This window comes from Pseudoliparis swirei, chromosome 9, assembly GCF_029220125.1.
Source record: "Pseudoliparis swirei isolate HS2019 ecotype Mariana Trench chromosome 9, NWPU_hadal_v1, whole genome shotgun sequence".
Classification (NCBI taxonomy): Eukaryota; Metazoa; Chordata; class Actinopteri; order Perciformes; family Liparidae; genus Pseudoliparis; species Pseudoliparis swirei.
The window spans coordinates 1121624-1148927 of NC_079396.1; the positions used below are offsets into that span (position 1 = coordinate 1121624).

General features: G+C 49.9%; 1 protein-coding gene across 1 annotated transcript; it reads right to left on the minus strand.

Annotated features, from left to right (window-relative positions):
* Positions 1 to 1622: 1622 nt before the first annotated feature.
* On the minus strand, positions 1623 to 27119 carry asxl1 (ASXL transcriptional regulator 1). The gene is made up of 11 exons (XM_056422304.1): positions 26779 to 27119; positions 21269 to 21352; positions 20055 to 20174; positions 19692 to 19866; positions 6873 to 7042; positions 6683 to 6767; positions 6439 to 6605; positions 6007 to 6103; positions 5663 to 5768; positions 4287 to 5553; positions 1623 to 4202 (listed from the first exon to the last, which is right to left on the minus strand). Exons 1-11 carry the CDS (start codon positions 26833 to 26835, stop codon positions 1989 to 1991), a joined length of 4542 nt encoding a protein of 1513 aa, XP_056278279.1. The 5' UTR covers positions 26836 to 27119; the 3' UTR covers positions 1623 to 1988.
* Between the last annotated feature and the right edge of the window lie 185 nt (positions 27120 to 27304).

Consider the following 27304-nt stretch of genomic DNA (forward strand, 5'->3'; position numbering starts at 1 on the left):
AGAGGTCTTGTAGTACCATATTACTCCACTAGAGGGCTTGTAGTACCATGTTACCCCACCACAGGGCATGTAGTACCATATTACCCCACCAGAGAGCTTGTAGTACCATATTACCCCACTAGAGGGCTTGTAGTACCATATTACCCCACTAGAGGGCTTGTAGTACCATGTTACCCCACTAGAGAGCTTGTAGTACCATATTACCCCACTAGAGGGCTTGTAGTACCATATTACACCACTAGAGGGCTTGTAGTACCATATTACCCCACCAGAGAGCTTGTAGTACCATATTACCCCACTAGAGGGCTTGTAGTACCATATTACACCACTAGAGGGCTTGTAGTACCATATTGCTCCACTAGAGGGCTTGTAGTACCATGTTACCCCACCACAGGGCTTGTACCATATTACCCCACTAGAGAGCTTGTAGTACCATATTACCCCACTAGAGAGCTTGTAGTACCATATTACCCCACTAGAGAGCTTGTAGTACCATGTTACCCCACTAGAGAGCTTGTAGTACCATATTACTCCACTAGAGAGCTTGTAGTACCATATTACCCACTAGAGAGCTTGTAGTACCATATTACCCCACTAGAGAGCTTGTAGTACCATATTACCCACTAGAGAGCTTGTAGTACCATATTACCCACTAGAGAGCTTGTAGTACCATATTACCCACTAGAGAGCTTGTAGTACCATATTACCCACTAGAGAGCTTGTAGTACCATATTACCCCACTAGAGAGCTTGTAGTACCATATTACACCACTAGAGAGCTTGTAGTACCATATTACTCCACTAGAGAGTTTGTAGTACCATATTACCCCACTAGAGAGCTTGTAGTACCATGTTACCCCACTAGAGAGCTTGTAGTACCATATTACACCACTAGAGAGCTTGTAGTACCATATTACTCCACTAGAGAGTTTGTAGTACCATATTACCCCACTAGAGAGCTTGTAGTACCATATTGCACCACTAGAGGGCTTGTAGTACCATATTACTCCACTAGAGAGCTTGTAGTACCATGTTACCCCACTAGAGAGCTTGTAGTACCATATTACATCACTAGAGAGCTTGTAGTACCATATTACTCCACTAGAGAGCTTGTAGTACCATATTACCCCACTAGAGAGCTTGTAGTACCATATTACACCACTAGAGAGCTTGTAGTACCATATTACTCCACTAGAGAGCTTGTAGTACCATATTACCCCACTAGAGAGCTTGTAGTACCATGTTACCCCACTAGAGAGCTTGTAGTACCATATTACACCACTAGAGAGCTTGTAGTACCATATTACTCCACTAGAGAGTTTGTAGTACCATATTACCCCACTAGAGAGCTTGTAGTACCATATTACTCCACTAGAGAGCTTGTAGTACCATGTTACCCCACTAGAGAGCTTGTAGTACCATATTACACCACTAGAGAGCTTGTAGTACCATATTACTCCACTAGAGAGTTTGTAGTACCATATTACCCCACTAGAGAGCTTGTAGTACCATATTACCCCACTAGAGGGCTTGTAGTACCATATTACCCCACTAGAGAGCTTGTAGTACCATATTACTCCACCAGAGGGCGTGTAGTAAGATGAAATGAGTTAAATCAACCGGTGAACTTTGTCATTTACTCATTTTAATGGCTAAAAAAATACTTCTTTGCGCAAAGAGACAACAACACGTCTCGGTTTGCCGAGGAACCAAAACAATGACACCCACCGAGAGATGACGGCCGGAGGGAGAGAACATGAGGTAAATGTTTTTGAGGAAACAAAACAAAAAAAAGGCACAATTTACAATCAACCATGCCCCAAATTCACAATAATAATAATAATGATAATAATATTAATCATAATATATAAGTACAGCTAAAAAAAGAAATAAATCTGAAAATCTGCAACAAAAATACAGACCACTTATATTATACAAAGCTCCTCCCCCTCCTCCCAGTCCACTCTGCTACTGTACAGGCTCCGCCCACTACCTCACCACCAGGCACGACACGCACAGTTTGGAGGGCCCGATGCAGTCGTCGTGGCAGAAGGCGCCGCAGCCCTGGCACATGATCATGGCTTTGAGGCGGCACGAGCACTTGAGCGCCACCTCGTCCGCCGAGCCGTCCGTGAAGGCCTGGATGCTCAGCGTGGTCTGACCCGAGGTCAGGCGCGGCCGCAGCTGCAGCACGCCGTCCGCCACGCTGCGGGAGAAGCCGCCGTTGTCCATCACGGACACGTTGGCAGTGTAGCTCACGCCGCCGTGCTTGGGGAACTTGCCGTACAGCTGGAAGGGGAGCGCGGAGGGGGCGGGCGAGGACGAGTAGGACGCCTTGCCGTGCTCCTTCTTCGCCATGCGGGCCAAAGTCATCTCCATGTTGAGGAGGCCCTCCATCGCCCCCCCGCTCAGGTAGCCGTCCCCCGAGCCGCCCGCCTCCTTCTTGGTGGCGCCCGTGGGTTTGACGGGGCACGATTTGGCGAGCGCCTGGCAGGGCGGCCGCGCGCCCGCCTCGATCTTCACCACGGCCGCCACGTGGTGCAGGAGGCGGGGCTGAGGGTGCGAGGGCCGCCAGTTGATCTTGATGGTTGGCACCGCCTCCGGGGGACACGGGTCCGCACAGGAAGGGGAGGGGCCGTTGGGTGTGGGCCGGTGGGCCGGAGCGACCCCCGGGGAGGGCGTGGAGCCGTGAGCGTTCTGAACGGCTGCAGAGGAGGAGGAGGAGGAGGAGGAGGAGGGGGGCAGGGAGGTGATGACCGGCACCGCCCCGTACTGCGGCGCCTCCTTCACACAGGACACCGGGCCGGAGGCCGCCCTCAGGTCCGGGCCGGGAGGCGGGGCCTCGGGCCGGCCGCGGGGCCCTGGGGTCCGGGCGGCCGCGGCTCGGGGCCCCTGCAGCCGGCTGATCTCCAGCCGGTTGGCGGGGTGGGGGGGCAGAACCGTCTCCAGCGCCAGGCTGCCCTGCAGCAGCTGGGTGACCAGCGGGTTGTTGGCCTCCACGCTGGACACAGGCCTGGCGGCGCCGGCCGGCCTCTTGGGTTTCGAGCGACCCTCCTCTTCGGCGGAGCCCGGAGAGGACCCGGTCTCTGCCTTGACCGTGGCGTCCCGGAGCCCGTGGTGGTTCTGGTACTGAGGCAGGCCGTTGGGGAAGCACGGCTGGATGACGGTCTGCCCGTGGCGGCCGGCGGACACGTGGGCCTGGATGACCGGCTGCTGGTTCTGAGGAGGAGGGCCACAGATGACCAGCGGGCCGTTCCTCTTGGCTCCGCACCCCCGCGGGGCCCAGTCCTCGTCGGCCGGCTGCAGCTCGTCCTCCTGGAGGTCGTTCTCGCAGTCCGACGCCGTCTCCGTGGAGTCGCTGTGCGTCGCCGCCTCGTCGTCCTTCTCCCCGCCGGAGTCGGCGTGTCGGGGGGAGGCGGCCGGGCGGGGGAACGCCTCCTGGGCCTCCACGTGGTAGGAGCCGTGCTGGATCACGCCGCCCGACCCCGCCTCCTTCCCTTGGACCTCTTTGGACTTGCAGGAGCTGGACAGCGTCTGGATGACGTCCACGCCCTGCGCCCCGAACCGGGGCAGCGAGTCGGGGATGGAGGTCGGAGCCAGGGACGCCTTCTCAGAACCCGGGTCGGCCGTCTCCGATGGGGGGGCGGCGGCCTCGGGCGCCTCTGGCTTCGGCGAGGGCGACGCCTCGTCTGTGAGCTCAACGGCCGACGTGGGTTCCTCCGGAGCCGCCGCCCCCCCTGCGGAGCCCCCGGCCCCCTGCGGAGCCCCCGGCGGGTCTACAGGGAGGCGCTGTAGTTGTGCTCCAGACGGATCCGCGCCTGCAGACGGTCCCGGCTCCTCCAGCCCACCACCTCCCCCTCCTCCCGGTCCTCCTCCTCCTCCTCCTCCTCCTCCTCCTCCTCCGGGCTCGACGGGGCCCGGATGCTCTCGCGCTCGTCGTCCATTGCTGCTATCCGGTAGCCCAGCAGGAGGCCGCAGCCGGCCGCCGCCCGCCGGCCCTGCCCCCTCGCCAGCGGCTGCAACAGCAGCAGCGGCCTCGCGCTGGGCCCGGGCTTGCTGGGCCCGGGCTTTGATGTCCGCCAGGGTGCGCGCCCCCCCCGTCCCCGACCGCCGCGAGCCTTCGCCGGGGGGCACGATGCGGGGGCAGATTTGGTAGGTGGGGTGACCTTTGACCCAGGGCGGTTTGATTCTGGACAGTTGAATCTGGGAGACACAAGGACAGCGAATCAAACGTCAGCTCGCGGCCGAACAGCAGAAACAACCACGTCACGCGCGGCGGCGTCTTACCCGGATGGGCGGCACCTTGGGCTCCTCTGCGGTCGGCTGCGGCTTCTCCGCGCGGACGCCGTCGATTGTGGTACGAAAGGACTGGCGGTCGTCAAGCCGCGGCCTCTTTTCGGGGAAGCTGGAGAAGGCCGGAGTCTCGTCGGGCCTCCTCTTCTGCTCCTTGGGCTGGGCGGCGGGCAGAGGGGTGGAGGCCGGGCTGGCGGAGGGGCTGCTGTCGCGGCTGCTGGTGGCGGTGCCGCCGGTGACCGCGGAGGCGGCGTCGTCCAGCGGGTCGGCGGCGACGCCGGAGGAGGACGCCGAAGAGGACGAAGAGAAGTCCAGGCCCGCGGCGAACGCTCCCCGTCTGCCAGACGGCGAGGAGGGGGAGGACACCGGCGAGGAGGCGGACGAAGAAGAGGAGGAGGAGGAGGAGGAGGAAGAGGAGGAGGAGGAGGAGGAGGAAGAAGACGGCGAGGAGGTGGACGCCAGTTCCGGCGGAGCTTCCTCTGGGAGCAGGCGGGCCGCGGCGTCGGGCTCCTCAGGCTCCTCGTTTGCGCTGTTGGAGGCTGGACTGTGGGTTGGTGTGGGGCTGTGAGTGGGTGTGGGGGTGGGGCTGTGAGTGGGTGTGGGGGTGGGGCTGTGGGTGGGTGTGGGGGTGGGGCTGTGGGTGGGTGTGGGGGTAGGAGTTGCAGTAGCTGTGGGAGTAGCGGTAGCAGCAGCAGTAGCAGCAGTAGGTGTAGGTGTAGTGGGTGTAGGTGTAGGTGTAGTGGGTGTAGGTGTAGGTGTAGTGGGTGTAGGTGTAGTGGGTGTGGGTGTAGGTGTAGTGGGTGTAGGTGTAGTGGGTGTGGGTGTAGTGGGTGTAGTGGGTGTAGTGGGTGTAGTGGGTGTAGGTGTAGTGGGTGTGGGGGTGCGGGTGGGGCTGGGCTCTGGCGTGGCGGGGGGCTTTGGCTCCGCGGCGGCGCTCTCCAGCTCCACGCCGGCCTCGGCCTGCAGCTCCACCTCCCCGGCGGCGGCGGCGGACACGGGGGAGCCGACGGAGGCCGCCGGGCTGTCCGGGGCCTCGGCCGCGTCCGCAGACTGCGGCGCCGGGGGCGTGGCCTTGCAGAGGGTCCGGCGCGCCCGCCGCCGCAGGTCGGCCCGCGTGCGCCTCCTCAGGCGGCCGTCTCTCCTCCTCCGGCCCACGCTGCGTCTCTTGGGCGCGCCGGAGGCCGCCGCCGCCTCGCCGGCCGCCGCCTCACCGGCTTCGCTCATGGTGAGCTTCAGGGACTCCTCTCGGGTCAGACCAGACCTGCAGAGCACAGAGCACGTGTTAGAGCGCCTCGGGGGAGGTCAGACGGAGGAGATCCCGTCTCTCAGCAACAGAAGGCGTCGCCCTGCTGTCAGAGGGCGGCTCTTACTTTTGCCCGTGGTACTCTTCAAAGAACTTCTCCTTCCACGCCTCCACCTTCTTCTCCTTCTCCATTTCCTGGCGGAAGCGGACCTGCATCTCGTGGGTGAACTCCCCTAAAGGAGCCAAGCACAGGTGAAGGGTTAACAACGGGAGCTCCGGAGCTGAACCAGGATGATAAAGACCCGCCAGCCCGGACCCCTGGGGGGCCGAGGCCCCATGCAGGGCTTTGCGTTACGATGGCGGACCTCGGGAGCCCCTTGAGACACGAGTTCTTCTCCTGCTCCAGAACAACCTGCAGGGGACGACAGCAGCACGAGGAGGAGGAGGAGGAGGAGGAGGAGCAGCACGTACCCTCGGCCAGCCTCTCCTTCCAGCTCTGGGAGGCGTGGGTGAAGAACTCGTTGTTGAGGGCCGAGCTGCTCAGTCGAGCCATGGAGTCGGGTCCGATCTGCCAGAGAGGACATCAGGTACCAACCGCAGCACGACCACAAGAGGATGAAGAGGCCGAGACCACATGGCCGAGGATGAAGAGGCCGAGACCGCATGGCCGAGGATGAAGAGGCCGAGACCGCATGGCCGAGGATGAAGAGGCCGAGACCACATGGCCGAGGATGAAGAGGCCGAGACCACATGGCCACAAGGAGAGAAGGAACATCTTTAGCCTCACACAACTCATACAGAACGACTATCCAGAACAAAGGTCGTACTGTTCCCTCTGGACTGGTTCCTAGTGGTTGGTACTTCATGGGTATGACATCACTGCTAAGGGGAACCAGAACCTACCTGCCGGTCCACCTCTGGCAGGAGCTGCAGCAGCTGCTGCTGCGAGTGCGAGGGGAAGGCCGAGAAGGTCCTCACGTTGATGAGCGCTCTGATGTTGGTGTTGACCAGGATGGAGCCCGGAGTCTCAAAGTCCACATCCACCCCTCCCCGACTCCTCTTCATGGGCCCTGAACCAGAAGCAGAGCGTTACCCCCTGAAGGGCTCTCCCTGCCTTCAGGACCGGTGATGTTCTGGAGGTCCTCACCTGAGGGGACGTGCTCCCCGTTGACCTTCAGAGGCGTGAGGACGACGCGAGGCATCATCACGGCTTTCTTCCTCTGCCGCCCTGACTGCAGGACACACAGGGGGACGGACATGTGACCACAGGCACCACACGGATACCTGGAGCTGCTCGGGCCCGCCTCTCTGACCCATCACCCCGTGGTGGTTCTGACCTGTCTGGAGCGGCTCAGCCGGGTCTGGGCGTGCTGGGCCTGCTGCTGCTGGCTCTCTGTGCGGCCTTGGAGTCCTGCCGCCCTGCTGAGGCGGGTCTGGGGCTGAGAGGTGGGCGGGGGGGGAGGCTCCGCGGAGCAGGAGGCGCTGGACGAGCTCTCGTCCACCGAGGCTTCACAGAGAAACACGGTTACAGTACAAAGGAGGAGGAGGAGCTGCAGTCACACCGACAGCCGTGAGGATAAAAACACTAACAAGTCACCCGGTTGGGTCCGCTGGCAAGTTGCTGCCGCGCCTCCGGAAAAGTTTCGTAAAGTTTTGTGTTGAATAGTAAGGATTGTCTTGTGTGATTGTTGGACTTTAACTCCGTCTCGTGGATTTGGCTTGCTCTACCAACGCCGAAACAGCAGTTGGACAGTCTCTACCTGGCTGATACCTCGCCACTCGTTAGCAAGAAGCTAGCTCCGCCGGTACAGGGCTCACTTGTATGGGACTCCTGTGGCTCATCTCCGCACTCTGTGCTGGACAGCCTGCTCTGGTGCGCCCCGCGAGGCACACCCGTTGGGACCGGCCCGCCGTCGCCCTGCCGGCTCTCCTGGACGCTAACCTGTCAACGCGGAGGACACCGCCTCGCTGCCTCTCCGACCACGTCCAACTGGTTTCTCCGTCTCCAGCGAAGCTACAACCAGCACTTCTCTGCCCCACCTGCACTGGCTCTGTGGCTTCACCATTATCACCTGGACCATCTACCGTTGGATTACGTCGCTCCCGATCTCACATCATGTGGAGTTTTAATCTGCTGCTTTGGATTGCGCTATGTTCGACTCTCACGAGCGCATCTCTGCCGCTCCGTTACTCGGCAACAGAGATGTTACGTCTCTGGACCTTCTCAAGGACCCACTCACCTCAGCTTGCATCCCACCAATACATTCTCAAACGACCAAGATACATCCACCGTGGCTCTGGACGGAACTTCCAATACACTCAACACAACAGTAACGCAAACATCCGCTCCTTCTGGTCCACAGGGCCCCGCCCCCCCCACACTGCCCGTCCTGTCAATCACAGTGGACTGTCCCCCCTGCTCAAAGCAACCACCTACACATCACTCACCTGTTTGAAACTCCGTCTGTTGAATATCAGATCCCTCAGTAAGAAAGCTCTGTTGCTTGCTGACTTTATTGTTGACCATAAACTGGACATGCTATGCCTCACGAGACTTGGCAACAGCCAAATGACTTCTCCCAATTTAACGAGGCTGTCCCACCGGGCTTTTCTTATATTAGTTAATCCCGTGCGACTGGGAGGGGGGGTGGTCTCGCTCTCCTTCACCGTAATAACATCAAAGTCACTGCTGTCACACTCCCCCATCACTCCTCTTTTGAATGTTTAGCTGCAAAACTCACAGGCCCCAAACCCGCTATCATTGTAACCATCTACAGACCACCAAAACCCTCTGCTGTTTTCCTCAATCAATTCTCATCACTAATCACAGCTGTATGTGCAATGTCCCCCACTGGTATCCTCCTCGGCGACTTCAACATCCACATTGACAACCCAGCTTGTATCTTTGCTAAATACTTCACATCACTGCTGGACTGGTTTGGTATAATACAACATGTCAACCTCCCAACCCATAACAAAGGTCATATTCTTGACTTAATCTGTTGTACTGACATCACTCCCACTAACATTGATGTCACTGATTTCCCCATTTCCGACCACAAAGCTGTACTTTTTGACATTCACACCCAACTACACAAAGCCAAAGAACAACGGACCATCTCCTTCAGAAACATCAAACATATCGACACCACAGACCTTTCCACCCTCATTAGCTCCTCCCCCAGCATCCTCCCTGGCTGACCTTGTAACTCACTCCAATAACTGCCTCTCCTCTTCCCTCATCACCCTGGCCCCCCTGAAAAGTCGCTCGGTCTCATTTACTCACACTGCTCCCTGGTTCACACCGGAGCTCCGCCAGCTCAAAGCCACTGGCCGTCAACTGGAGCGACTCTACAAAAAGACTGGACTCACAGTACACAGCCAAATGTACTCGGACCACCTTCAACACTACAAGAAAGCCCTCACCACTGCTAAATCTGCATACTATTCTAACCTAATCAATACTGGTACAGGCAACAGCAGAGTCCTCTTCTCAACAGTTAGCCACTTACTTCAGCCTCCTAAAACTCTCCCTCCAGACATCTCCACTGATCAGTGCACTGCCTTCCTGGACTTCTTCAGCTCTAAAATCAACAACATCCACCAACAACTGGCCTTATCAAGCACCTCCTGAAACAATCGACCCTGGATGATCACGACTGGCCAACCTCTCATCAGCTCCCTCACCGACTTCAGCCCAGTATCAGAACACACCATCTCGGAACTCCTCCATAAAGCCAAAACCACCACCCGTCAGCTCGATCCTCTTCCCACCTGCCTTGTCAAAGCCTGTCTGCCATCTATTTCCCCCATGATCACCAACATAATTAACTCCTCCCTCACCACTGGTACTGTACCCCCCACTCTCAAACTGGCTGCCATCACACCTATCCTGAAAAAACCCGGTGCTGACCCAGCTGTCCTAAACCATTACCGACCCATCTCAAACCTCCCCTTCATCTCCAAAACACTTGAAAGGGTGGTTGCCGCACAATTACAGTCCCACCTTGACACAAACAACCTTCATGAACCCTTCCAATCCGTCAAAAACATAGGACTGAAACAGCCCTGGTCAAAATCACCAACGACCTCCTCCGTGCAGCAGACTCCGGACTCCTTACATTCTCATCCTCCTCGACCTCAGCGCAGCATTTGACACCATCTTGCACCCTCTGCTCCTGGACCGCCTGGCTGACATTGGAATCACTGGCACTGCACTCTCCTGGTTCACATCATACCTCACTGACCGCCAACAATTCGTTCAGCTTAAGAACCACAAGTCTGGGTGTTTGGGTGTTTCACTGGGAGTGCCCCAGGGGTCAGTATTGGGTCCCCTTCTTTTCACCATTTACCTCCTCCCCCTGGGCACAATCCTCCGTCACCATGGGGTCCATTTTCACTGCTACGCCGACGACACACAAGTCTCCACTAAACCGACTGCGGCCATCCCTCCTACTTCCCTCATCACCTGCCTTGATGACATCCGGAGCTGGATGAGAAGGAACTTCCTAAAACTAAATGGCAATAAAACTGAGGCCCTGCTCATCGGCTCCAAATCCATCCTTACCAAATCCAAACACACCACAGCTCCACCCATCATCATCGACGGATTCCCTGTACCCTTCTCCCCCCAAGTCAAGAGCCTCAGCGTCATTCTGGACAGCACCCTTTCATTTGCACCCCATATTCAAAACATCACCCGGACTGCATTCTTCCACCTCCGCAACATCTCCAGACTCCGCCCATCACTGACCCAGTCCAGCACCGAAATCCTGGTCCACTCATTTGTCACATCCCGCATCGACTACTGCAATGCCCTCCTCACCGGACTCCCCACCAAACTCATCAACAGACTGCAAATCATTCAGAACTCGGCCGCCGGATCATCACCTGTACCAAATCATCGGACCACATCACTCCTGTACTCATCCAACTTCACTGGCTCCCTGTACAATACCGCATCGACTTCAAAAACCTTCTCCTCACCTACAAAACTCTCCATAATCTGGCCCCCACTTACCTCCTTCAGGAATACACTCCCTCCCGCACCCTCCGCTCATCCTCTTCTGGACTGCTAACCATCCCCACGTCAAGCCTCAGCACCATGGGTGCCTGAGCCTTCAGTTGCTCAGCACCCAGGCTCTGGAACTCCCTCCCCCCACACATAAGACAATCAGACTCCATCACATCATTCAAGTCTCAACTCAAAACTCACCTGTTCAAACTGGCATACTCTCTATAACTGCAGGCATGAAAACGGGTCAGGGGTGAAAAAGGTGAGAAAGATAGGCGCGAGGGGGGGGGGGGGGGGTGCTGTATGATAATCTGTAGGTCCTCCATTCTGACACCAAGTCAGTGATTGGGCCTATAATTAAAGCTGCAAGCAGCGTTGAACGGGTCCTCGCTCACCCGCGCCGGTCGGACTCGACTCGGGCCGTGACTTGTAACGAGCGCGACAAGTTTGGGGCGGATTCGACAAAGTCCAGTTCAGCCACTAGGTGGCGCTTTAACTACATGAACATATTCATGCGTCATGTGTCCCTACGTGAAGTATAGACCACGTCATGGAAGAGAGAGAGAGAGGAGAGAGAGAAAAAGAGAGAGAGGAGAGAGGAGCGAGAGAGAAGAGAGAAAAGAGAGAGAGAGAGAGTTCTTATTCCATTCTAAATAACGGGCTTGTCTAGGATTTGCGTGGCCAGACTGAAAAAAAATCATAATGCCTCTCTGGTATTGTTCAGAGGGCCGGGCCAAATGTGGAGGCGGGCCTTAGTTTGAGGACCACTGCTCTTGGCTGTCTATCAATATAGCTCATTTTGAAAATGATACGGATCCGTATCAGACCAGCGAGGAGGGCAGTAGAGAGAGGGAGAGAGAGAGGAGACAGAGAGAGGATACAGAGAAGAGAAGGGAGAGAGAGAGAAGAGAGAGAAAAAGAGAGAGAGGAGAGAGAAAAAGATTGAGAGAGAGTTCTTATTCCATTCTAAATAACGGGCTAGTCAAACAAATTTGGGGCGGACTGAAGGACGTCCAGTTGAGCCACTAGGTGGCGCTTTGAGTCTGTGAACATATCCATGCATCATATGTCTCTAAGAAAAGTGTAGAAAAAACCCAGATAACATTATTTTTGCCTTAGCCAGGAATCAAAAACAGGTGTCTGTGTCACTAGGCAAGCACCTATTGCTCTGTACCACTGATTAGATGTTATTGCATCAGCTGTAGGGGGTAAGATTATGGTGAAAGTGAATAAATTATGGTTATTTTACTTTTCAATAGGTGATCAATAGGTGTTCCTGGAAGAAATGTGCTTGTTTCTTCTTGTGAATGTGTTCATGCCTTGACTGGCATCACACATGATTTTTCTGGGAAGTATTGGATGAGTTTAAGCAATAGTTTTTAGCATAAAGAAATCACAGAAAGTAAAAAATTATTGGCAGTAAAAAAACATAAATTTCCTCCCGACGAAAAGTCCGTTTTTTTTCACAGTGTTCATTATGCAAGTCTTGAGATTCTATAAAACTGATTTTTAGCCGATTCTGTTGGCGTTTTGTGGGAGAAATAATCGAAGGGGAAAAAGTGGAAACTGGCCAAATCAATGAAAAACGCCAAAAAATGCCCAAAACGGCCAACTTTGGTGAATTATTGTAGCGCCCCCTACGGTTCAAATTGCACGAAATTTGCTGTGAATCTTTCAGGCTCCATTCTGCACATATCCTGAAAGTCTGTTTTTTTTCCCAATAGTGTTGAAGTTATGAGCATTACAAAACAGGACACGCCCCTAAAATGTTCGTTGGGCCATAGATCCTTACCACAATGATATATTTGAAAAAAGATGATAGATCTTAGATGATATAGCTTCCATAATCATTATCTCCAATAGGTTTGGTATGAATTGGACCCCGCATTTCGGAGCAAACGCCTCTGATGTGTTTTTCACCAAATAAAATATGGCCGAAAATTTAAGTAGGCGGAGCTTAGGGTCCTGAGAGGCTTTTTTGTAGAGCAGGTCCAAGTGGACTTGGGAAAAATAAAAGCTAGTCATTTGAACATACTGGGTGAGGGGCGTCGCCGGTCAAACTTCCAGGTGGCGCTAGAGAGCAATTTTTTAAAGCCGAATTTCGAGGTCTGTGTCATCCGTCTATTTTCACCAAGCCTGACAAGCTTGCCAAATTTGGTGAGTTTTGGGATATGATACATACCCCCAATATGCCCCCAATGTTCAAAAATAAAATCCAGAAGAAGAATAATTAAAGCTGCAAGCAGCGTCGAACGGGTCCTCGCTCACCCGCGCCGGTCGGACTCGACTCGGGCCGTGACTTGTAACGAGCGACAAGTTTGGGGCGGATTCGACAAAGTCCAGTTCAGCCACTAGGTGGCGCTTTAACTACGTGAACATATTCATGCGTCATGTGTCCCTACGTGAAGTATAGACCACGTCATGGAAGAGAGAGAGAGAGAGAGAGAGAGGAGAGAGAGAAAAAGAGAGAGAGAGGAGAGAGAGAGAGAGTTCTTATTCCATTCTAAATAACGGGCTTGTCTAGGATTTGCGTGGCCAGACTGAAAAAAAATCATAATGCCTCTCTGGTATTGTTCAGAGGGCCGGGCCAAATGTGGAGGCGGGCCTTAGTTTGAGGACCACTGCTCTTGGCTATCTATCAATATAGCTCATTTTGAAAATGACGTAAGAGGGCAATACGGATCCGTATCAGACCAGCAGGAGGGCAGTAGAGAGAGGGAGAGAGGAGAGAGAAGAGAGAGGAGACAGAGAGAGGAGACAGAGAAGAGAGAGAAAAAGAGAGAGAGAAGAGAGGAGAGAAGGAAAGAGAGAGAGAGAGGAGAGAGAAAAAGAGAGAGTTCTTATTCCATTCTAAATAACGGGCTAGTCAAACAATTTTGGGGTGGACTGAAGGAAGTCCAGTTGAGCCACTAGGTGGCGCTTTAACTACGTGAACATATTCATGCGTTGTGTGTCCCTACGTGAAGTAGAGATCACGTCATGTAAATTCAATGTAAAAAAAAAAAGTGATGAAAAAAAGCTGCCTTATCTTGGAATCGAACACGCATCTCCAGGTGTCCAGACCAACACTTATCATGGTGAGCTATGAGACAGCTGGTTTACAGGCAGCCGTAGGAGCTCACATTATTTTGGGCAGAAAAATTTGGTTATTTTACTTCTCAATAGGTGATCAATAGGTGTTCCTCCAAGAAATGTGCTTGTTTCTTCGTGTGAATGTGTTCAGGCCTTGACTGGCATCACACATGATTTTTTGGGGAAGTATCGGATGAGTTTAAGCAATAGTTTTTAACATAAAGAAATCACAGAAAGTACAAAATTATTGGCAGTAAAAAAACGTACATTTTCTACCGACGAAAAGTCCGATTTTTTTCACAGTGTTCATTATTCAAGTCTTGAGATTCTATAAAACTGATTTTTAGCCGATTCTGTTGGCGTTTTGTGGGAGAAATAATCGATGGGGAAAAAGTGGAAAAGGGCCAATTCAAGCAAAAAACGCCAAAAAACGCCAAAAACGGCCAACTTTGGTGAATTATTGTAGCGCCCCCTACGGTTCAAATTGCACGAAATTCGCTGTGAATGTTTCAGGCTCCCTTCTGCACATAACCTGAAAGTCTGTTATTTTTTTCCCCCAATAGTGTTGAAGTTATGAGCATTACAAAACAGGACACGCCCCTAAAATGTTCGTTGGGCCATAGATCCTTACCACAATGATATATTTGAAATAAGATGATAGATCTTAGATGATATAGCTTCCATGATCATTATCTCCAATAGGTTTGGTTTGAATTGGACCCCGTATGTCGGAGAAAACGCCTCTGATGTGTTTTTCACAAAATAAAATATGGCCGAAAATTTAAGTAGGCGGAGCTTAGGGTCCTGAGAGGCTTTTTTGTAGAGCAGGTCCAAGTGGACTTGGGAAAAATAAAAGCTAGTCATTTGAACAAACTGGGTGAGGGGCGTCGCCGGTCAAACTTCCAAGTGGCGCTAGAGAGCAATTTTTTAAAGCCGAATTTCGATGTCGGTGTCATCCGTCTATTTTCACCAAGCCTGACAAGCTTGCCAAATTTGGTGAGTTTTGGGATATGATACATACCCCCAATATGCCCCCAAATTTAAGGAGGCGGAGCTTAGGGTCCTGAGAGGCTTTTTTGTAGAGCAGGTCCAAGTGGACTTGGGAAAAATAAAAGCTAGTCATTTGAACATACTGGGTGAGGGGCGTCGCCGGTCAAACTTCCAGGTGGCGCTAGAGAGCAATTTTTGAAAGCCGAATTTCGAGGTCGGTGTCATCCGTCTATTTTCACCAAGCCTGACAAGCTTGCCAAATTTGGTGAGTTTTGGGATATGATACATACCCCCAATATGCCCCCAATGTTCTAAAATAAAAATCCAGAAGAAGAATAATACCCCTAACAATTTCAATAGGGTCCTCTCGGACAGACTTCGTCTGTCGCTCGGACCCTAATAATAGTAATATTGTGTATAATATGGTCATTCATGAACCAACTTCCTTTTTTTTTTGGCGTGAACAAGTCTTCAAGTCTTGTGCTCTGCTGAGCCTTGAGTCTGTTCCTTGAGTCTGTTCTGCCTCTACCTGGTTGTCACGATCTTCTATACCAGCGGTTCCCAAACTCAAGAATGCCGCGGCCCAATTTGAAATCTGAAAATCTTCTGCGACCCTTTAATCACAACCAGCGTTGACGACACGTTGTCGACGGGGGGGGGGGGGGGGGACGACGCTAGTGAGTGTGTTCACCTGTGTGCGCGGATGTGGCGGCGCGCGTCACGGCAGAGCGATGCGACCCGAGAAGTGTTAACGGGGGTGCTGAGCGATTAAATATATCTCTTGTTCTGCCGGTTTTGTGATATACATGCCGAAAAGGCGCCTAATATTTCTAGACTGAAATAATATCGGCATTATAATTATTCTAACTGAGGATTTTTTGAGTTGCCTATTTTGTGGTGCCCCCTCAGGACTTGGTGCCCTACGCGCAGCGCGTAGTACACTATGGGAGCGGCGGCGCTGATCACAACTCTGATCAAAACATAAACTAATACTATAAGAGGGCGCCCCATTGGACATTGTTTTGTTTGGCGGTCAGAAAAATAGGTCAGATAAAAGAATAACACGTAATTTAAATCATAAATATTTTTATATTAATTTCAAGCTTTTCAAAATTGAAAATTAAAAACATTTTATTTATTTATTGTAAATGACCTCGCGGCCCACCTGCAGTACCTTCGCGGCCCACACTTTGGGAATCGCTGTTCTATACCATACCTGCCATAAATACCATGATACTGATACAATACCATAAAAACAGTATACCATAAATAAGACACTGGTATATTTATCTATAATAGTAATAAATAACATATCGGTATGGTTCACTTTTTACCAACACTTAACAAATGGCAGTAATATTAGTATTAGCCTACAATATATTAATGAAACTACATGGAGCCATCATAGCATTGATTATCACTATGAGGCCGTTAGTCTGTATCTGACCAGATGATACAGAGTTCATCAGGATGAGCAGCTGTAGAGTTACACAACTTTACAGACTGAACTTAAACATTTCACATTGCATCTTTTTATTTTTTTATTTTTAAAGCCGAAAATTCCACCACTTAACGGCACTCTCTGTTAGCGCTGCGCAGTGTGCGCAGACAGCTTGACACGGAGCAGCGCGTGCGCTCTGATCCCGCGCTCTTTTAATGAAGTATCGATACTAAAAATATGCTAAATCACATCGTTTTTAACGTACGGGTACTTTGTTAGCATCGCTACACCATGCAGCGTGACAGCAGCAGATGTAGCGGACTAACATTCAAGCTAACCTAAACCACCAAACGCTGAAGACATCTTGACGCTGATTGGCCGAGACGCGACACGTCCCATCAAAGATGTTCTATTGCGAAGAGCACCACTCCACATTTTCTCCGTGTCCCACTCCAATCTCATAAACGCCGGCCGGCCAATTGACCACCCCCCCCCCCCTACCCCAAAACAAAAACTCTTCGGATCTACACGATTCACGTCCGTCACCTATTTTGGTTTCAAAACGGCGAATTTCGCCGAAAGGTGAGGGATTCTCATGCCTGTAACTGGATCCTGTACACTTCACTTGTTTTTATGTTGATGTTCTGTTTTAATGTTGTTTTTATCTTTCATACTTTTATCCTGTTTGATTTTATTGTAAGGTGACCTTGGGTGACTTGAAAGGCACCTCCAAATGTAATGTATTATTATTAGGGCTGTCAATCGATTTAAAAAAATTAACTAATTAATCACACATTTTGAAATTCATTAATCGCGATTAAAAGTTAAAAGTTCATTCTTTTTAAAGACTAAACTTCACACAGAGCTGTGTTTTCAAAGAGGCTCCTACCTATAAAGTGCCAGCGAGGTATTTAATATCGTGGATGATAAATTGTTTCTTCAGTGAAACATCAGATTAGTAAAAAAAAAAGAAGTATATTGAGACCCCATTGGTCCTGTCATCTTTAACACTGAACAGCAGAACCAGTGGCCTTGGTGACTGACTGACATTCACATATGTCACGTTAACTGTCTGGAGGCTGGGGGCATTTTATACATAAAAATAAATAAATGTAAATTCACCTTTTAAAGGCGTTTGCATATGACACATACCCACGTGTTCTACATCAAACATTCCAGCACAATCTCATCTCTATTCAATGAGGCTCATTGTCCTGGTGCCGTGTTCTCTGCTCTCTGACTGACAGGCTGCTATAGAGCCTCACCTGTGAGGTGGGAGGTCCTTGTGATTTACTGAGTGATCATTGGTTGTTTTTTCCCCAAGATGTTGACAGACAAACGGATTGACCAATCACGGTGAAGGTTTCGTGTGACGAGTTCTTTCCGCGCCGCGTCCCCCGACACGTCGCCCCTCCGTTCCTCTGTGTGTCAGAGGGGGAGACGGGAGGAAGGAGGAGCAGGAGGAAACCCGACTGATTCATCCACGAGTTAAACTGATTTATGCTCCTTATTTTCGAGGAGAAATAATTGTTTTAAAAACGGAAACAGTGTTAAACCGTACTGCCGCGGTTTGACACTCGGTTTGAGTGTAAAAACTTTAACGAACACCGGAAGTAAACAAAGTTGCGTTAATTGCGTTACAATATTTTTAGTGCGTTAACGCGGCCAAATTAATCGCATAGATTAACGCGTTAACGCTGACAGCCCTAATTATTATTATTATTTCATGCGAGTAGATGTCATGAAGTCAACGCACAGACGTGAGTCAATGTGATGGACGCGAATTGCGCAGCGCGATAGATTTGCCTTTTTCTGCCTCAAGTTGAAATATTAAATATTGTCCCGACGCCGAGTTGTGAGAGCCAATCAGAGTTGAGCTGCTCCGCTGTTGGTGAATGTAACCGCTGCTCTCGTGGAGCTGAAGAGACATTCAGACTAGAGGTGAAGTCACCGAGCTGTGAGCCTACGGGTGATGTCATGAATATATACACACACATATAATATATATATATTAGGGCTGTCAGCGTTAACGCGTTAATCTATGCGATTAATTTGGCCGCGTTAACGCACTAAAATATTTTAACGTAACTTTGTTTACTTCCGGTGTTCGTTGAAGTTTTTTCACTCCCCTGAGTGTCAAGCCGCGGCAGTACGGTTTAACACTGTTTCCGCTTTTAAAACAATTATTTCTCTGCGAAAATAAGGATCATAAATCAGTTTAACTCGTGGATGAATCAGTCGCGTTTCCTCCTGCTCCTCCTTCCTCCCGTCTCCCCCTCTGATACACAGAGGAACGGAGGGCGACGGTCGGGGACGCGGCGCGGAAAGAACTCGTCACACGAAACTTTCACCGTGATTGGTCAATCCGTTTGTCTGTCAACATTTTCCGAAAAAAACAACCAATGAACACTCAGTAAATCACAAAGGACCTCCCACCTCACAGGTGAGGCTCATTAGCAGCCTGTCAGTCAGAAGCCAGAGAACATGGCACGAGGACAATGTGCCTCATTGAATAGTGAGATGAGATGAGATTGTTCTGGAATGTTTGATGTATAACACGTGGGTATGTGTCATATGCAAACGCCTTTAAAAGGTGAATTTACATTTTTTTGTAAAATGGAGAACATGAGCCTCCAGAGGGTTAACGTGACATATGTGAATGTCAGTCAGTCACCAAGGCCACTGGTTCTGCTGCTCAGTGTTAAAGATGACAGGACCAATGGGGTCTCAATATATATATTTTTTTTAACTAATCTGATGTTTCACTGAAGAAACAATTTATCATCCACAATATTAAATACCTCGCTGGCACTTTATAGGTAGGAGCCTCTTTGAAAACACAGCTCTGTGTGAAGTTTGGTCTTTAAAAAGAAGAAAAAAACTTTAAATGAATGAATTTCAAAATGTGCGATTAATTAGTTAATTTTTTTAAAATCGATTGACAGCCCTAATATATATATATATATATATATATATATATAAATATAAATAAATGTGGGCTGTACGGTGGTGTAGTGGCTAGCACTGTCGCCTCACAGCCAGAGGGCCGTGGGTTCAATTCCCGGTGTGGGCGGTCCTTCTGTGTGGAGTTTGCATGTTCTCCCCGTGGCAGCGTGGGTTCCCTCCGTGTTCTCCGGCTTCCTCCCACAGTCCAAAGACATGCAGCAGGTTAATTGATCTCTAAATTGCCCATAGGTGTGAATGTGAGAGTGAATGGTTGTCTGTCTCTATGTGAGCCTGAGATGGACTGTGACCTGTCCAGGGTGTCCCTGCCTTCGCCCTGTCAGCTGGGATCGGCTCCAGCGCCCCGTGACCCTAATGAGGATGAAGTGGTATTGATAATGGATGGATATAAATAAATATATATATTTATATAAATAAATATATATTTAAAATATATATAAATTATATGTATATATCAATATATATATTTAAATTATATATATATATAAATATAAATAATATATACATATGATATTAATGTTATGAACCCAGGCATGAGGGCGTTAGATGTCCCTGATATCATAACTTTATGTCTGGTGAGAAACCAGAAGCATGAAGACACAGGTGAAGAGCATGAAGACACAGGTGGTGAGCAGGTAGGCGTGGCCGCCCCCCCTCGTGTAGGTGTAGCCTCACCGTCGTTGTCTCCACTGGCGGTGATCTCCGTGGAGTCGCAGCTTTCCTGTTCACCGGCGTCGACCGAGGACGCCGCCGCCGCGCTGCTGGAAGCCGAGGCGGCGGCGGCGCTGCTGGTCGACTCGGCCGGAGTCTCCGACTCCGACGTGGTCTTCGTCCACTGGAGGGCGTTTTTCTACCAGTGTGGAGAAGACAAACAAGGTTCAGCAGGAGTCCTCATATCTATGTATTGTATAAACTAGAGCATCCGCCGTGGAGCAGGTGTGTTCACAGCCCCGTCAACAGGCTCCTGGACTAGCTGCTCTGAACATGCTCCTCTCAGGCAGACAGGTGTCTGAGGGTCAAGGTGAGGTGTGTGAGCACCTTGAGAGTGAAGAGGCTCATCCGGCCTGGGAGCTTGAAGAAGATGCTGTCCTTCACTCGGTCGCCCCGCACCTGGGAGTGCAGCATGGTGACCAGGCAGGCCAGTGGGGCGGTGCCACTGCAGACACAGGTACACACAGGTACAGTCAGGTACACACACAGGTACAAACTCACTCAGGTACACACACACACACACAGGTACTCTCTCTCACACACACAGGTACACAGTCAGGTACACACACAGGTACACACATGGATGTGCATAGAATGAAAACAGTAAAATCAATGAGTGTTCATGAAGCCGTCAGCTTCACCCTGTGATGCAACATGTGCTAACTTTCATATTACAATATATATAATATAAACTGATATTATGTTGGGGAAGTTACTAATAATTAGCGTATTGTGCAAACTGAATCCAGGCCGAGCGTATGAGGAGCCGTTAAGCACCTTTAAGACGCTCTGTCTGTTCGACTGGATCCATCAAACATCCCAATGCATTCAGAACGCTTCTTAATAAAACATCAAATAAAACAGAAAGTGATTATAAAGTCTCAGGAACTCGGATGAGAGAATACGACAACAAGTGTTATGAAATAATTATGACTAGAAGCGCATCACCCTCCAGCTAGAACGAACACCGTTTACTCTGTCGCCATCGTTAGCGCTGTTAGCCTCGTTAGCTGAGAGCCAATCAGAACGCGCCCAGTCTCAGATCTTGCGACATGGGGGCCGTGTTCCGTATTGGGCTCATTGTGCCGTGAACGCACCGATAGCGGAACAGAGCGCACCAACAACACGCGATCGCTGACAGGAAATACGTTATTAATGTATGTAATGAAGGTCTCGGACCCTCCAACCTACCTCCTGGTGAGGCCGTCAGCAGGACAGGTGGTGCATGGAGGAGCACAGAAGGGACATCGTTATAACCACACACACTCAGCTGATGTGAGGTCAGTTAAAACAGGAAACACATTCTGTATTAAAATATAATACAATGAGTTATCATGGACAAATGAGCCACATCGTCACTGTGAATACTATGCAAGCTCCTCCCACCAGTGTGTGAATGTAAGCTCCTCCCACCAGTGTGTGAATGTTAGCTCCTCCCACCAGTGTGTGAATGTTAGCTCCTCCCACCAGTGTGTGAACATTAGCATCCTGAATGATGTCATGCAGCGTTAAAGTGTGTGTGTGTGTGTGTGTGTGTGTGACCTCATCTCCTTCAGCCCCTTGGTCTGGATGACGTGGAGGATTTGTTTGGGGGTCATTGGAGCATCAGAGAAGTTCTCCAAAACCTGGAAGACACCAACACAGTTTTTATACTTCTAGAAGACAAACACATGAAACTATGACACAAAGAGCTAGAGATGTAACCCCATTGACCAGCTCAACATACATACACTACCGTTCAAAAGTTTGGGATCACTTAGAAATGTCCTTATTTTTCAAAGAAAAGCATTGTTTTTTTCAATGAAGATAACATTAAATCAATCAGAAATACACTCTATACATTGTTAATGTGGTAAATGACTATTCTAGGTGGAAACGTCTGGTTTCTAATGAAATATCTCCAGAGGTGTATAGAGGCCCATTTCATCATCACTCCAGTGTTCTAATGGTACATTGTGTTATCGCCTTAGAAGACTAATGGATGATTAGAAAACCCTTGAAAACCCTTGTGCAATTATGTTAGCACAGCTGAAAACTGTTTTGCTGATGAGAGAAGCTATAAAACTGGCCTTCCTTTGAGCTAGTTGATTATCTGGAGCATCACATTTGTGGGTTCGATAAGACTCTCAAAATGGCCAGAAAAAAAGAAGTTTCATGTGAAACTCACCAGTCTATTCTTGTTCTTAGAAATGAAGGCTATTCCATGCGAGAAATTGCAAAGAAACTGAAAATGTCCTCCAGCGGTGTGTACTACTCCTTCAGAGAACAGCACAAACGGGCTCTAACCAGAGCAGAAAGAGAAGTGGGAGGCCCGGTGCACAACTCAGCAAGAAGACAAGTACATTAGAGTCTCTAGTTTGAGAAATGGACGCCTCACAGGTCCTCAACTGGCAGCTTCTTTAAATGGTACCCGCAAAACGCCAGTGTCAACGTCGACAGTGAAGAGGCGACTCCGGGATGCTGGCCTTCTAGGCAGAGTGGCAAAGGAAAAGCCATATCTGAGACTGGCCAATCAAAAGAAAAGATTGGTATGGGCAAAAGAACACAGGCATTGGACAGAGGAAGATTGGGAAAAGGTGTTCTGGACAGATGAATCCAAGTTTGAGGTGTTTGGATCACACAGAAGAACATTTGTGAGACGCAGAACAGGTGAAAAGATGCTGGAAGAGTGCCTGACACCATCTGTCAAGCATGGTGGAGGTCATGTGATGGTCTGGGGCTGCTTTGGCGCTGGGAAAGTGGGACATTTGGACCAGGTAAAAGGGATTTTAAATAAGGAAGGCTATCACTCCATTTGGCAACGCCATGCCATACCCTGTGGGCAGCGCTTGATTGGAGCCAATGTCCTCCTCCAACAGGACAATGACCCAAAGCACACCTCCACATTGTGCAAGAACTCTTGAGGGAAGAAGCAGGCAGCTTGCTGTCTGTAATGGAGTGGCCAGTCACCAGATCTCAACCATTGAGCTGTTGTGGGAGCAGCTTGACCGTATGGTCCTCAAGAAGTGCCCATCAAGCCAATCCAACTTGTGGAGGTGCTTCAGGAAGCGTGGGGTGACATGTCAACAGATTACCTCAACAAATTAACAGCTAGAATGCCAAAGGTCTGCAATGCTGGAATTGCTGCAAAAGGAGCATTCTTTGACGAAAGCAAAGTTTGAAGAAAAAAATTAATACTTCAAATACAAATCATTATTTCTAACCTTGTCAATGTTTTGACTATATTTTCTATACATTTTGCAACTCATTTGATAAATAAAAGTGTGAGTTTTCATGGAAAACACGAAATTGTCTGGGTGATCCCAAACTTTTGAACTGTAGTGTATATATATAATATAATCTGTTGAAATTTCACCCCACGCTTCCTGAAGCACATGCCACAAGTTGGATTGGCTTGTCGACGTTGACACTGGCGTTTTGCGGGTACCATTTAAAGAAGCTGCCAGTTGAGGACCTGTGAGGCGTCTATTTCTCAAACTAGAGACTCTAATGTACTTGTCTTCTTGCTGAGTTGTGCACCGGGGCCTCCCACTTCTCTTTCTGCTCTGGTTAGAGCCCGTTTGTGCTGTTCTCTGAATGGAGTAGTACACACCGCTGGAGGAAATTTTCAGTTTCTTTGCAATTTCTCGCATGGAATAGCCTTCATTTCTAAGAACAAGAATAGACTGGTGAGTTTCACATGAAACTTCTTTTTTTCTGGCCATTTTGAGAGTCTTATCGAACCCACAAATGTGATGCTCCAGATAATCAACTAGCTCAAAGGAAGGCCAGTTTTATAGCTTCTCTCATCAGCAAAACAGTTTTCAGCTGTGCTAACATAATTGCACAAGGGTTTTCAAGGGTTTTCTAATCATCCATTAGTCTTCTAAGGCGATTAGCAAACACAATGTACCATCAGAACACTGGAGTGATAGTTGATGGAATGGGCCTCTATACACCTCTGGAGATATTTCATTAGAAACCAGACGTTTCCACCTAGAATAGTCATTTACCACATTAACAATGTATAGTGTAATTCTGATTGATTTAATGTTATCTTCATTGAAAAAAACAATGCTTTTCTTTGAAAAATAAGGACATTTCTAAGTGATCCCAAACTTTTGAACGGTAGTGTATATATATAAAATCATATATAATACACTTCCTTCTACAAGGAAACAACAGTATCATTGAGGCTAAAATCTGCCACAAACCCTTGAGCAGAACCTCCTTCTGAAGCAGAGAGTAATGAGGTCCAGCCTAACGCTGGTGAAGGAGCGTGTTCACACAGATAGGGACTCCTGGTTAGATGAGAGAACACAGGAGCCCCATCACACATGGGCCCTCCATAACGCCCTCTCTCCATGAACACCAGCTGTCAGACAGACCTGCTCCTCCTGCCACGAGAGAACCGGAGACACACAGCATAGGACACGCCCCTACACACAGCATAGGACACGCCCCTACATACAGCATAGGACACGCCCCTACACAAAACATAGGACACGCCTCTACACACAGCATAGGACACGCCCCTACACACAGCATAGGACATGCCCCTACACACAGCATAGGACACGCCCCTACATACAGCATAGGACACACAACATAGGACACACCCCTACACACAGCATAGGACACACCCCTACACAAAACATAGGACACGCCTCTACACACAGCATAGGACACGCCCCTACACACAGCATAGGACACACCCCTACACAGCATAGGACACACCCCTACACACAGCATAGGACACACAGCATAGGACACGCCCCTACACACAGCATAGGACACGCCCCTACACACAGCATAGGACACACAGCATAGGACACACCCCTACACACAGCATAGGACACACAGCATAGGACACACCCCTACACACAGCATAGGACACACCCCTACACACAGCATAGGACACACAGCATAGGACACGCCCCTACACACAGCATAGGACACACAGCATAGGACACGCCCCTACACACAGCATAGGACACACAGCATAGGACACACCCCTACACACAGCATAGGACACGCCCCTAAACACAGCATCGGACGCACCCTCCACCCAAGAACGAGGAGAGAGCTACAGGGTGCCTCCAGACACTCGGGCCCTGACCCGGTGCTGTCGGTACCCACGCACAGGATAACCACGGTTCTGTGGCGCCATATTGAAGCCAAGATCCCTGAGTTCTTTTGTTCCTGATGGGACGACAGTGCACAGTGGACATCGGCCACGGCAACACAAACAACTGCTTTATATCGAGAGGGGAATTAACGCTCTGCTCATCCAACGTGTGAAAATGAGGGTAAAGAATATCACAAACTAATTTCAATTGAATGCAGTCCAACAGCAACACAAACTCAGGATTAAAGATATAGTGAAACGGTGACTATACATTTCCTAAAAGCAGAACTGAACTGCACTTAAGAATCTATTGTGTCCATCGTGAAGTAGCCAGGAGTGCATAGGGGACCAGCTGCTGAGAGACAGAAGCCTCCTCATAACCTTCATCACAGCTCGCATCAGAATCAGCTTTATTGGCCACGTGCAGAGAAACGTACGCTCTGGTCGCACATACATTACATCTCATGTCCTTTAGCAGACGCTTTTATCCAACGCGACTTACAATAAGTGAATCAACCTAGAGTACAAACTAAGAACAACAAGAATACAGAAAGTAACATTTCCTCAACATAGTCGAACTACAAAAGTACCACAATAAGATATTTAGGAGCCACTGAAGTGCTAATCTGTGTTTTAATCCAGGTATAGTCTAGAGATGTGTTTTTAGTTTCCGGTGGAAGCTGCAGACTTCCTGCTGTCCTGATGTCAGTGGGAAGCTGGTTCCACCAATCAGGAGCCAGGACAGCAACAGTCTGGATGTAGTGATGAGCTCGAGGTGCACATACATGTGATTTACAGGAGGACACATGCGAAAACAACAGTGACTTGTGGGATATGAGTGCAGACAGACATGATGGTGCAGATGGAAGTTGTGTCCGGATGGACGTGTCACTAAGTGCTCATATAAGTGAGATTCAGTGGAAGCTGGTCCTGTGTCTGGTGCAGTCTATAATAGGGATGTGATTTAAAAAATAAAACAGACTACTCCTTTAATTGACCTTCTGAACCAGATTGAATCCAGCGTACTGTCCTGTGCAGCCGCTTCGCGTGAGACACATGGAGCCGGTGGGTCTCTCCCAGCTTGGGCCTATCTGGCCAAACAGACCCGTCACCAGTGAACCCAGTGCCCGCTCACTGGGGGGGACCAGTAACTACAGCTGACGCGTTACACACCTACGTGGACGCAAACAACCAGAACCCAACGACCCAGATTGCTTTGATTCATTAACTAAGTGTATATTTGAGTAAATATCCCAGCAGTTTGCTAGTAGTTAGCCTTCAACCGTCTAAAGTGACAGCCCCTCTTTCCTAAATATAAAACAGCTTCCTGTCTAATCTTCCCACATTGTCTGGCTGCTGTAACGTCCAACAACGTTAATGAGACGTATTTGGTGTCCCTGCACCATTCCATGCCCATCTGTATGCACACTAGTGTTTACTGTTAGCCGTTAGCTTAAGCTAACCGGAGCTTCCATTATGGTCCAGCGTTAATCACGTAGCTAACGCAAATAGCCCGTATAGCGCTCTGGTAGCCCGGTCGGAGACGTGATGAGAGCAGCAGCATCGCGTCGTGTTGACTGACGGGTTCACAGTGAGTGCATGAACACGCCTGGAGACACTCAGGTAGCTCAGATAGTAATTAGCATCGGACTAGCTAGCAAACAAAGAGCTCAAAACAGGAGAGGTGGACGTTAGCTTGCTAGCCAGCGTTAGCACGTCGGGCTACGTGGCTACCGCTGGTTAGCTCTTTATGTTGGCAGCCAGAAACACAAGCAGCACATGTGTAATGTTCTTTATTACATGTCCTGCAGACACAGTGTGGGCTAACCTGTGTGATAGTACAGCAGCGTGCAGGTAGTGGCCGTGAGGAGAACACAACAACACACCTGGATGATCACGTCACACCACATAATGAACATGCAGCGACTCAAAGACAGTGTTTACCATGCGAGCCGCCTCAGCCCAGGTCCGCTCCTTCTTCCTCTTCTGTTTGTCCTTCATCTCCTCTGCTGGTGTCTGTCCTGCTGTGTGTCTACGAAGCCTCAGTGCGACGGCGCTTTTAGCTGCTTAGCAAAAAAATGGCTAACTCCGGTTTTGGTTAGCTGTGCGTGTGGACCAGAACAAGGCGTTCCTCTCCCCTCAAAGACGATGCTGCTACGGTGTCGGCTAGTGTGTCTGCTGGTGGCTCTTATTGCTGCTGTGCGTCCGCTGTCCTGGTCTCTAAACTAGCTCAACACGCATCGTCTCTCGGTGGCACAGGAGCAGTGTGTGAGTGCAGGGCTGGAGCTGCTGCTGCTGCTGCTGCAGGGACAAGCCTCTTTGGAATGCAACAACCAGGTCAAAGGTCAAACCCTCCGCAGGAATGCAACAAAACAACGGCCAGACGTGACCAGATGCTGCATTCACGGAATCAAATGATATTCAGATTGAGCCCTCCATCATCCATAATATTTATACATATAATATATTT

Excerpts from the sequence above, each read along its gene's own strand:
- asxl1 (XM_056422304.1), bottom strand. The coding sequence starts at position 26,835 with ATGAAGGACAAACAGAAGAGGAAGAAGGAGCGGACCTGGGCTGAGGCG. Across the intron at positions 6,606-6,682 it reads CGGGGAGCACGTCCCCTCAG|GGCCCATGAAGAGGAGTCGG; the intron begins GTGAGGACCTCC and ends CTTCTGGTTCAG. Across the intron at positions 5,554-5,662 it reads GAAGAGTACCACGGGCAAAA|GTCTGGTCTGACCCGAGAGG; the intron begins GTAAGAGCCGCC and ends TGTGCTCTGCAG.